General features: G+C 45.5%; 3 protein-coding genes across 3 annotated transcripts; all 3 read right to left on the bottom strand.

Annotated features, from left to right (window-relative positions):
• Nucleotides 1-2,820: 2,820 nt before the first annotated feature.
• Nucleotides 2,821-5,075, bottom strand: N7447_008375 (putative GTPase NOG1; the record flags this gene model as incomplete). The annotated part of the gene is made up of 5 exons (XM_057232637.1): nt 2,821-2,862; nt 2,921-4,605; nt 4,663-4,764; nt 4,872-4,980; nt 5,055-5,075. The coding sequence occupies 5 exons, from the start codon at nt 5,073-5,075 to the stop codon at nt 2,821-2,823; spliced, it is 1,959 nt and encodes a 652-aa protein (XP_057082179.1).
• Nucleotides 5,076-5,659: 584 nt separating this feature from the next.
• N7447_008374 (polyamine acetyltransferase) lies at nt 5,660-6,724 on the bottom strand (the record flags this gene model as incomplete). The annotated part of the gene is made up of 3 exons (XM_057232636.1): nt 5,660-5,695; nt 5,742-6,194; nt 6,329-6,724. 3 exons carry the CDS (start codon nt 6,722-6,724, stop codon nt 5,660-5,662), a joined length of 885 nt encoding a protein of 294 aa, XP_057082178.1.
• Nucleotides 6,725-11,020: 4,296 nt separating this feature from the next.
• Nucleotides 11,021-12,094, bottom strand: N7447_008373 (uncharacterized protein; the record flags this gene model as incomplete). The annotated part of the gene is made up of 1 exon (XM_057232635.1): nt 11,021-12,094. The coding sequence occupies one exon, from the start codon at nt 12,092-12,094 to the stop codon at nt 11,021-11,023; it is 1,074 nt and encodes a 357-aa protein (XP_057082177.1).
• Between the last annotated feature and the right edge of the window lie 59 nt (nt 12,095-12,153).

Here is a 12,153-nt window from a genome sequence, read left to right as displayed (position 1 = left end):
ATACATAAAATCTAACTGATCACCCGACCTTCTTGCCACCTTCTAGAAACATGCGGGACAGTTGAATATTTTGGGTCCTCGGTGCAAATGTACGAATGAGAATGCAGTGCCTGGATGTTTCTACGTAACGGTGACAATGACACCTATGGACTTATGGTTCGGGTTCTAGCTATGGGGTACAATATAAGAATAAATCACTCATGTCTATTAAAGTGACGTATATACCCAGTTGATCTCCTTTACATCGGGTCCTGATGCCGTGTTTTCTACGGGAGTACCGGAAGATGTGTTGATTGAAAACTGTGCAGGCATGCAATTTACCCTCCAACCTTGGAAAGTAGAAATGGAAATGAAAGGCAACTGAAACCGGGTGGATTCCCCAAGAAAGCAGGTAAAAACCAAAAAAACAAAAAAACAAAAAACAAAGAATACCAATAAAAAGTGAGAATGTTGTTTTACTGAGTGGGTCATAAATGCGTGGACCTCTGCGCTCTACCCGGGTACAGGAACGCTGATCATAGTTAAAATTAAGAGCTTAGGGGTATCTGATTGCAGTTTATAGGTTATTTATAGAGAAGCCCGAAAAAAAGACGCTGTAAACAGAGAGGGATATAGTCCCATTTATATCTTTGAACAAATTCCAGTGACTCAAAACGTGCTGATAAGAAACCTCTCAAGATGGATGGCCAAAGAGAATAGCCCCACTGTCGGTGAGGCTTCGGTCGACTTGCTTCGCAGAGATTTCCGATCTGTTGATTTTGGGCTCCACTTTCTCTCAATCGGCACACCGAATGTGCTTCCTATCCCGAGCCGAGAACAATCCCGAGTCGGGCTGCCGACCCTGGCCGAAAACATCCATGGGTGTATATAATGATATATCTACAATGTATAAATTCAATGTTCACAAATGTTCACAAATACTTCATGACTTCATGAAGACTTCATGAATACTTAACTCTAGCATGATTCCGTTTCCATTTGACTATTTGCCATTTGTTATGTTCGGCATGTCTTTCTCGGCATCCCTTGTTCGGCCTAGACCCATAAAATAAACCCTACGAAAAACTCTGACTGCAAATGCCCAGATGCCAATCCTCTGCCAATGGATATTATTAATAGTTAGGAATCAGACCACCAAAAGAGTGAAGGGAGTAAAAAATCTACGCATGCCCTAAACCTCCTCGAGTTAGCCTCCGGCTGAAAAATGGTAAATAGGGAAAATAGACCCAATCATATCAATTTCACCTTATTGGCATCTCGCTACATATGTACCTATTCCTGTGCGAGCTGGTTTTTCCATGCTATGCTACATTAGACTATGTTTCCCGGACAAGCCCGGAAGACTTTATTTGCTTTGTACGTTGTACGTGTCACAATGTACAATCCGTCTATACTGGATTGGAATTCTTCTTAGGTCCTTGTGTCTGTAAAATAATAAATTATCTTCATCACTTTTTATGCTTAATGCTGTTTGATTGAAGAATCCAGGGCAGTGATTTAAAGTTTATTTGATAATGTTGGATCTTCACTCTTACATGAGGAACATATTAGTGAACCGTAACAAATAACTTCAAATCAAATAAACGAATAATCACTCATCCAGAAAGGTCTAGGTGCCTAATTAATCTTCCAAGGCGATGGTGGTCCTACAGAGGACCATAATGACGTCTACCAAGTACAACATATGTTGCATTAGTACTTATGTGCAGCCTATGTACTATACAAGCACCTAGATCGGTAACCCCACCTCCCTCCATAAGATGCAACTATCACATCATTATCTCCAAGCCGACTTTTTATCGGAACGATCCAGGGAGAAAAATCGCGCTTTATTCTTGTTTATCACATGTCTGATGCCGTCATCGTTCTCTATCCCGTGCTCGGTTAGTAGCCGACATCTGGAGAGAACCTAGCTGTCCCATCCTCGGCATTAGTACTAGGATCTGCCGTATTTTGCCCTGATTATTGGAGTGTACTTACTATGGTCCGAGTCATGCTTACAATATAATACATGCATCATTATTACCTAAAAGATAGATCTAAAGTCAATCGAGCTGTCATATTATCTACGCACAAATATCCCTTTATAACTCTGTAGACTACATACTCTGGCTATATCCTATATACAACATATTTACCTGCTAATAAGCACTATGTTTGTTGTATGCTTAAAGTTTGATTCCTCTATGCCACCTCTGGTGGTACTTTCAAACTTTTCTCATTTTATCACATGGGTAGCAGTTGGTTACTTTTTAAGTTATACTACGTAAATTCCAGGCCTTTAGCAAATATTCAAGACCACAGAATCATATGATTGAGGAAATATTGCTATTGACTATCAATCCACTGGCCAGTGGACTCTTATGGTTGCCCACCATCCAAACAAGCACCGGTGAGACTCACAAGGATCCACCCGTCTCTACCCGCCAGGGGATGATCTTAACGTTACAATCTGGGGGTACAGGAAAGGCTGATTAATAATGAAGACCCTGAAGGAACCTAGAGTTCTCCCGAGTGTAGTACAGATAAAAACCAAATATCATCATCTGTATTGGCGGTATATGCAAGATCATCAAGTCAAGAACTTTTTCCGTCCTATTGACCAAGAGAACAAACTCCCACAAATCATTACTGTGTCTAAACTTGAAATCATCCACAGTGAACAGTCGTGGAAACCAAAAGTGCGCGTCAAAGGACGAGGAAACTCGGAGGGAAAAAAATGAAAATGAAACATAAAACGCCCAACACCATTTTGCACCCGGTATCGAAACCAATGGACAATGATTAAGAATGGGTCTCGTTTCAGCCGCTTCGGGGCTTCTAACGACGATCTGTCTTGCCCATACCACGCTTTCCGGAGTACTGTAAAAAAAGAGTTAGCAAATAATACTAGTGAAAAGGATAATGGGGAATAACATACCAAGTGCTTCTCGAGAGAGGCGGTGGTGTGACGATCAGCCTCACCAGCACGAGCCATACGGTTCATCTTCTTCTGGCCCAGCTTGGCCATACGCTCAGCCTTATCACGGTTGCCGAAGCTGGTGATACCGTCGAGACGACGATCAGTCACCGGTACGTCGCGAGCGCGGCTGAGAGAGCGAAGAAGAGCCTTCTTGGGGTTCTCGTCAACGTCCATAGCGTCAGCCTCAGCAGTAGGAGCGCGGAGAGTGCGGCCGCGAGGCTGGTTGGCGGCGCGGGCACGAGAACCAGCAGCATCGTTGTCGTAGCCAGCGGAGTCTAGACCCCGGGTCAACTCGGACAGCTTCTTGGCCTTGGCACTGCGGGGGATAGCGGCGCGGTTCTTGAGAGACTTGCGCATCTTGGCTTCGTTGCGCATCAACACACGCTTCTCGCGGATGAGGTCGGCCTTCAAGCGGTTGTCGGCATCTTCGGCATCCTCGACACTCTCGTCGGACTCGTAGTAGCCATCGGCCTCGAGCTTCTCTTCTTCCTCCTCGAGGGCGGCGAGCTTGCTCTCGATATCCGGATCCACAAAGTCGTAGATGTTCTTGCCCTTCCAGACCTCGGGAATCTTGTCGTGGTTCCACTCGGGGTTGGCAAGAGTGTAGTCGCGCTGCATGTCGAAGTTGTAGACACCGGCACCGCCGTTCTCCTCTTCGATATCGCGCTCCAGTCTCCGGCGGTTGGGGTCGTTCTTGTCGTACTTCTTGAGATCCTTGACTGCCTCGGGAATGAAGGTCTCGCGCAGACCGCCCATAGGCTGAGCCACGTGAATACGGGACAAAACATCTCCGAGACGGCTGCCGGGGGTGGCAGCGGTAGAACCAGACTTGAGCTTCTGGGAGACACGCTCAGCGAGGAGCTTGTCACAGGCGGCGTTCTTGACGGCGGTCACACCCTCGGTGGTGGTACAGGAAACCTGAAGCATCTCGACATCCTCGGCCTTCAGAATATCCTGAAGTTGCTCCTGGTACTCAGGCTCCAGATCCTCGGGACGGCGCACATCAATCTTGTTAACGACAATGAACACGATCTTGTTGGCGAACAAGGGCTTGATGCTGTGGAAAAGCTTGATCTGGTCACCGACGGAGTATCCACACTGCTCGGAAAGATCCATGAAGTAGAGGATAGCGGACCGCAAGTGAGCAACAGCGGTGATAGACTGCATCTCAATGGTGTTCATCTCCTCGAGTGGGTGGTCCAGAATTCCGGGGGTATCGATGGCCTGGAAACGGAGGTATTTGTAATCGAAATGGCCGACGAACAAACTCTTAGTAGTGAAAGCGTAAGGCTGAACATCAACATCTGCGCGGGTGATATTGCGCAGGAAGCTGGACTTTCCGACGTTGGGGTATCCACAAATCAGGAGAGTACGGGTGTTGGGGTCAATCGAGGGCAGACGACCCAAGTGCTGGCGGACCTGCTCCAAGTAGACGAGGGGATCCTTCAGGCGGCGGGTGATGGTTGCCATACGACCGAGGGCAGCTCGCTTGAGCTGCTTGCACTGGAACAGAGACTGCGCATACTTGATAAGACGGACATAATCGCGGGAAACGGTTTCAATAAGGTGCTTGGCGGTTGAGACTTGACCAAGGGCGATACGGAAGTGGTCGGCATCGTAAAGAGTGTTCATCAAATCCTTGTCTTGTGGATATTAGACCCCACCCGAACAGTCATAATTGCCATGGGAGTAAAACTTACGGAAAGGATGGATATCTTGCAGGCGAGGGAATCCATCGAGAATGTGCTGGAACTTCTCACCGAAAGTCTCCTGTGTATACTTGACCTTTCTGGTGTAGAATCCTGATGGAAAATTTTTGATCAGCGATTGTGCTTTATCGATAACCGCGATAACTTTTTTTTCCCGTTTCGCCGCCATGTCAGATCGAACAGGATGACTAGGATCTTACCTCTGATACGGCTGATCTTGAAACCAGCACGAATCTGTGTGGGAAGCTGTCTCTGAGTACGACTCAGGACAATATCCAGGAATTCCTGGTGTGTGGGCACAGGCGCAATCTATCAAGCGGTGAAAAACACATCAGCAATCTGCTCAGTCAAAGCGCAAAAGGGCAGTCGGGAAATTAACTCACATCCTTCCACGTTGTCTTCATGATGGGCACAAGTCAGGAGTCAAATAAGTAATGACTCTTGAAGTAATGCCGTGAGTGAAGGGTGTTGATAGAGTGGGTTTTTCTCCACGAAAAAATCGTTGGCAGTCCTTTTTTTCTGCCAGGCGGAGGACATATGCGGGGACCACGATTGGATGAACCGTGACATAGGCGAGTCACGTGATCCCATATAGAACAAAAGATCGAATACTTCAGGCCTCGAGAATTAATGTCAAATTTGTATATTTATCTCGATCTCCTGCCATAATTCAACATCATGCTCATATATATTGAATTGTCTTCAACATCATGCTCATATATATTGAATTGTCTTCAACTATGGTACACAAGCCTTTGTGACCGATTCGGGAAGCCCAAGCCGTTTCTGCCCAGATTCATAAAAGTAATCCCGCCACCCGAAGAAACTCCGTTGCTTTTCTCTTGAAAGCCCGTCTAGGATAAACCCTTGAGAAGAGACAAAAACATGGATTTGCGTACATAATAAAGGATATTTAAACCCTCGGTGTTTTAACATGCTCCAAGCCGAAAAGATGTAGAAAAAAGAAAAGAGATATACGATAAACTTCTTACTCCTCAACAGGCTCGGGGCCAAACTCCAGGATCTAGTTGGGGTTAGTATATATTTGCTGAGTAAAGAAGAGAACATACCATATCAACCCAACCACCACCACCGAACTGGCACTTGCTAGGGCCATGGGACTCGAAGCCGAATGACTCGTAGAAGGGAATCAAGTGGTCGTGTACAATGATTGCGATGCGCTCAGCGATCTGTGCATCTCTAATACGTTGGATATATGACTTCATCAATGTGCTTCCAACCTGCTTGCCCTGGTGCTCTGGATCCACAGCAAGGGAATGAATGGCAATAGTGCTGCCACCTTCTTCGTGACCAACGGCCTGTCTGTCCTCGATGGACCAACGCTCGTTTTTCCAATTGGTCGGGAGTCGCATCGACCGGTCTGTCACGAGGGGCTCTGAAGTGCGAGTAGCAATGATGTGTCCAACGAGGATTGGGCGGGGTTTAGCTTCTCCTTCTGCGAGGATAGGAAGAGTGAAGAGGCCCAAACTGAGCTCGGGGCATCTGGTGAGACGGTAAACGAACTATCAAAATCAGCAACAAAGTCTCTATCCGTCTGAAGTTGCCTCGAATTCATATCGAATTGACATGATCCAAAGGTTGAATTGGTACTCCATTTTGGTGTAATGGGACTCTAACAGGACGCGAATAGCCATACCTTATCGTGGGAGCAACGCTCCTGCTCGGGGAAAGCTTCCTCTACTCTCACACAATCTTCCACATTGGATGCGGAAAGCAATTGAACGAAAGGATGCAGCTCATCCAGCTTTGTGCGGTTGTGGGAGGGTGGGCGGCGGAACCAGTATGGGAAATCGGTTGCGTCGCCATCCTGATCAGCCGCAGCATAATCCTCATCGATCTCGTCGTCGTCGTCGTCGTCATCATCATCAATCGGAAAACCATTGGCTAGTGCAATTCCAGCACGGCTCATGATACGAGACAAGTCGGCGTTGTTAGGGTTTCCGAGAGACAAGTCGTCCGCATTGGACAGCGGCCTCAGCCCGTTGTCCTGGCCAGACATATGCTCGGAAAGGTATTCACTATGGTCTGACATTGCGAGGGACTGAGAAGTGGACTGGGGTATCGAGGGTCAGAGCGGCTGGGATGGAAATTTCTGGGGGTGAGACCAGGCTAGGGTGCCACGATCAATTGGAGTGCAGGGGGGACCCGGCTTGGTGGCGTAGATGAGGGATTGTGAATCTAGAACAGTGGGGATTAATCTCATGCAGGTGATTGGGACTAATATCGAGTCGAGCAGACAATGCCAATTTTAACAGTACATATGTAAATTGACATCTCCTGGTCAAGAGTGCTTCCAGCTTTCCAGGGTTGGAAAATGTGGGCAATTCATGAGAATTTGCAAACACTGTGCGCAGGGATGTTGCGGGATTGGATTAAAGGGGGGAGCGGGCGCACTTACTTTCAATATTTGATGATATTTAAGAACTCTTCAGTGGTCAGAGACGTGTTTCACACAAAGTATTCTCTTCGGGACGTGGAGTAGGAGGAGGAACTTTTGCAGTGGCGGGGGTCCAGCCGATAAAGTACAGGAACTTATCAGTACTGTCCTTTCGCCCGCACTTTAACGTATATTACAAGTTATCCCCCGGTACTGTTACATTTGCTCCAAAGCGGTCTAAGGAGTGAATTTCCTCGGATTCTAGAACCCTTAGAACGATATGCAGCTACATCGTCTTGGCTTTCCCTTTTAACGCTAGGGAGAGCTTTTATTTTACGGTTTTTTTTTACTTTCTCTTGAGTCCAGGGTTGAGATTAATTTAACAATTTTACTATATAAGTTCTTGATGCTATATAGTATCATCATCGACATCTTTGGATAGATCCATGCGATCACGTTGGGTATAATATGATCTAACCTAGCTTCATAATTCCTCAGTAGATGAAAGCCCTAAACTCCTAAACCCCTTGGGCTCGGCTATAGGCCATTGATCGTGAAATGTCAAAATATATGTACATATATTTCTAACAATATGGCAGAATGCAAGGCAAATGTGCACACCGAATTCCCACTCATTCACAGACTTGAGAGATTTACCTCTTCAAATTTAGTGGGCATTCTAGTCTTGCAAAAGGCATGGGGTGTTATCATGTATTTTCAAATTTCAATGCCACAAAGAAAGGCCACATATTTGGTTGGTACTAAAATAGTTCTCAGTTCTTAGCTCCTTTTATGTATTGAGGACCAAAATTCTCCAGATATCAATATCCGTCAATATCACTATATGATTAATTCTACATGATCTAGAAGTGTAAAGCGCACCTTGGAAAACAACGCTTATATAAGGGTTAATGCTAAGTAAGTCGAACGTATTTACAATACTAAATCTTTCTGTATTCTTCCTAACTGGTTCAAGGGATGAAAAATTTGAAGTTATGACTATATTCTGTTTATGTACCTTTTGTATGTAGTTGATATACAAAAGATACCTAGCCTTTACGATTTGCTATCCGGCGAAGCCCACCAACACCGGGTGTGTAGGTGTTGGTGGGGTTGCCACGATTATGCTTGGAGTGAAAGCCAAGAAAGGGATAGGTTGTATTTCTCAATTTTACTATTATAAGGTAGTAGATGGCAAACGGGCTTCCACAAATGGCCGCAAGTGCGGCCGTTTTAGGCCGTCGATTTGCCAAACTTCATGCCACTCACTCTTAACTACCTCAGACCACGGCCACGTAATTACCGCTTGGCGTAGCAACAAACACCCATCAGTTTTCTAGCGTTCCCTGAGGGTGGCACCTACATCTTTTGTCTCCACACTTGATACTCAGGCTGCGGTTCTCGTTCAGGAGCATGATCAAGGCCGCTTCCCATCGTTCCTAGAAGCGCCCCTTTTCACCAAGGTACGGAAAAGCTGTGCTCGGTGGAAGGCCTTATATATTGGGGCCTTCCCTTAGGATCTTGTCGGAATTTTGAAGTTTGATACTTATTCCAAACTAGTTTGCCAGCCTTCCTTTTTCTTCGCTGGCTCCCTTTTGTTAAGAGAAATTATCACCACTTCCTCATTACCACAGCATGACTCGCTCCCGGCGAAAGGCCAACTGGCCCCTATATGAAATAAACATCCTAGCCCTGACAGCTCCGGCGATAGGGGCTATTATTTATATAACACGGGTCCCACAGAGCCTGATTGCGAAGACGATTAGATGAAGGATACCGGTGATATCGCGCAGCTCTTTGCAGACAATGAGCATTTACCAGAATACTATCTACAGCAACTTGAGCAGTTCGACGAGTCCGTTTATACCTATTCGAGTATTTGATTGGTGATTTACTGACTCATGTGAGCGCAGGTGCTGCGCCCTCTTGCAACTGTCCAATGACAAAAGTCCCGCACTGATGATCGTCTTAGGCTCATACTTGAGCTTGGTAGCCTATAACTTGCAGCCTAGGCGTAACATCAGAGTGGGTCGAACGAGTCGCAGCGTATGGGGGCGGGTCCATTAGCACCTAATTGTTGCCATTAGTCTATCCGGTCCTCTTCCACTATGCATATGTAGGGGCCAGCACGTATTGACATCGGCTAATGGTGAAAATATCGTAGTCATTGTGCGAAATGGGGTCTTAATAACGTTATCTTAACGACACTGTCAAAAATTAAACTAGTTACTGATATAGACTTCTTCTCCTCTCCCTACCAATGACAGCAACCTCCGGCCTTACTAGGTAGCCCAGTGCTGGGTTTCACGTGTGCGGGTTTTGGTTGATTCCGAGAAGCTGTGGTTGTGCTGAAGGGAACGGGCGGAATGGGTATCAAAAATCGATAGCATGGGCTACTACAGTATAGCCAAACAATGGCCGATGCTTCTGTTATAGTTATTGGTGCCATTAAGGGCATCCAATTACAATATTTCTATATTCGTGCACTTCGTTGTGAGTGGCCATGCTGCCATGTTGATGAAATATATATCGTTATGCTGTTTAAGTATAATTCGTTATAAACCACCCCTCTCTCTAATTCCGAGTACTTCTTTGCATTGCACAGCTCCTAGTGTTGTAGTTATTCCACAGCCTCCCTCTTTCGAACGCTGATTTATATCCTATCCTTGTTTTTGAGCGTGTTCGTGCGTAACACCTTCATGTTGTTTTGTTGAGCTCGAAGAAGGCAAAATGGAATGGCCGCCCCTCTTAGGCTTATTATGGCGATTTGGAATTATAAATTATGTGAGTAACGTAACTTGTGATGGTGGTTTAGTGAAGGTATGTACCAAAGCAATTTGAGGCTGCAGGCAAGTTTACACATAGGTTAGTATCGTCAAGGCTAACGAAATAAGAAACAACCCTATTAAGCCAATGAACGCCACCCATAAGGATCGTGAGTGCCTGGCAGCAGTGAGGAGCGGATAATGCAAGGTTAACTTGAATGTACTTATTTCGATATGCCATGGCCTCATGCATATTATCTACGCTCTAATAACTTAGGCGTGAATGGCTCGAGCTGAGCCCAGTAAAAGCGAGGATCATAAATGAAGAAAATAAAGCTCTGCGATACTCCTATCATTTATTGGCAATAAATTACACAAAAAAGGAAAGCAGCTACTTAAACGTACCGAAAAAGCCATGGAAAATAATATAATGGCAACTGTTCCTATAAACAATAAGGCAGATGCGATATAGGCTAACCAGTGTTGCAAAGTAGAAACACCTAGATACTGACAGAGGTCAGTGTTGCTCTTCTTTTATTTTCACTATTCCCACCTTATTTAAAACGAGTAAAAGAAGCACACTATCAACTTCCAGCTGTAGCATCCGCTAAGACAGATCTGAAATGTAATTAACAAGGATATTGATTTCAGTAAAGCAAGCAACTTACGGTATTTTAGGTTTACTGCTAATAATGCTAGTGAAATAGAAGCGAATGATCTCAGAAACACGAAACTACCTATCACAGCTTGACTGGAGATGAGTGGTTCCTTGCTCAGCCTTTATAAGCTCATAGCGTCGATCGACAAACATGCAGGATTAATAAATCTTCCGGTATGCCGGTCTTCATACTCTAAGCTTAGACATTCTCTAAAACTGTGGCCTATAATACTTTCAATCTCCCAACTTTCCAATTTTTAAAAAATAAACCTTGACATCCAATTACAAAATCAGTCATGGCTGCTATCATCAAGAAATCAAACTCCGTTACTAAAGATCTGGATGCCTTGAACTTAGCGATGCGTGATGTCTCTTTGTCCGGGGCCGACCTGCAAACGTTAGAAACGGCCGCTGCAAACCTCAATGACATGGCCCTTGGATCCCCCGGGCTAGCAACATACTATATATAAGTTTGATTCAGACTTTCGATGTTTTTGGTATATTAAAGCAATTCGAGTCATTTCCAAATCAGATGGGATTTGCAACCCCAGAAACAGCCTCTTGGATAAAAGGGTGCCACCTCAAAGGCAGGACAGCCGCAATAGAAGCAATCAGCTTGGCAGGCCTACCTCCAAAGTACCAGCACTCCTCCATATGCTTCAAAATCACACAGTAATACGCAAGGAGGATCAATGCCCCAGGGTGTTTCGAGGAAAGCAATTCAAAAAACTCATCTTCCACCCGAACAGGCCAAAGACCCAGAATATTCCACGTGCTAACATGAAGATCGTCCTTGGTATGCCCTAAATACGCAAATGCTTTGGCGAGTGCAGTTGCGGCATGCCGGTATATGACGATGCTTTGATCAGACCATGATTTGTCCTGGGGAATGATGGACAGGAAATGATCCAAATATGGCAAGTTCCCGGTTGGAATCTCGAGTTCTGTTTCGTATGCTTCTGCTAAAAGGCTAACTGGTCCACTCTCAATTCGGTCCCAGACGCTCATTAACATCACACAACCGGTGCGAAAAAAATGGAGCCATTGGGGGAGTACAAGGCTTTGGCGGTGGCCTGCGCCAGTGTTCTCAACAAGCAGTAGTGAACTATTGGAATTTTCGAGATCCGATGCAAACGAGTAAACTACTAGCAGGTGTGCAAATGTCACTATTGCATCGCAGTTGTGTTCTGTGGGGTGCTCGATTGCGTGGCTAAATAGCGGAAGGGCTGATTCTTGATGAACACAAGCACGAAGGATATAGGCTTGGCTCTGTATTGGGTACAAGTGAGCCATATGAAGAGCTGTGCAGGCCAGAATTCCATGGAGAAGAAAAACATGTTCTTCGGCGAGATTTGCCATAGCGCTGAGCCATACTTTCTCAGTGTTCTTGTCCAGAAAAGTTCTGTATGACGATAGAAAGTAGTGTTCCACCATGAGAGAGTCAATTGGATCTAGCCGATATTTTTCTCTCAGCTTCAAAATGTAGAGAGAAATCGCAGGATTAGCGAATTCACTAGGTCCAGAAATGCTCGATTGATCCGCGCTGCTAGTCAACCCAGACATGAGATTTGGAACCGCCTGTCCGGTAAAGTAGCGAAGCATATTTCCTCGAAAAAAGGTTTGCAGAGGGGCAGAGCTCCATCCATGGCCGAGTCCTCCCT

The sequence above is a fragment of the Penicillium robsamsonii genome, assembly GCF_028829455.1.
Source record: "Penicillium robsamsonii strain IBT 29466 chromosome Unknown utg000005l_segment0_segment0, whole genome shotgun sequence".
Taxonomy (NCBI): Eukaryota; Fungi; Ascomycota; class Eurotiomycetes; order Eurotiales; family Aspergillaceae; genus Penicillium; species Penicillium robsamsonii.
The sequence above is the reverse complement of the archived record's forward strand: the minus strand, read 5'-3'. Positions and strand labels throughout refer to the sequence as shown.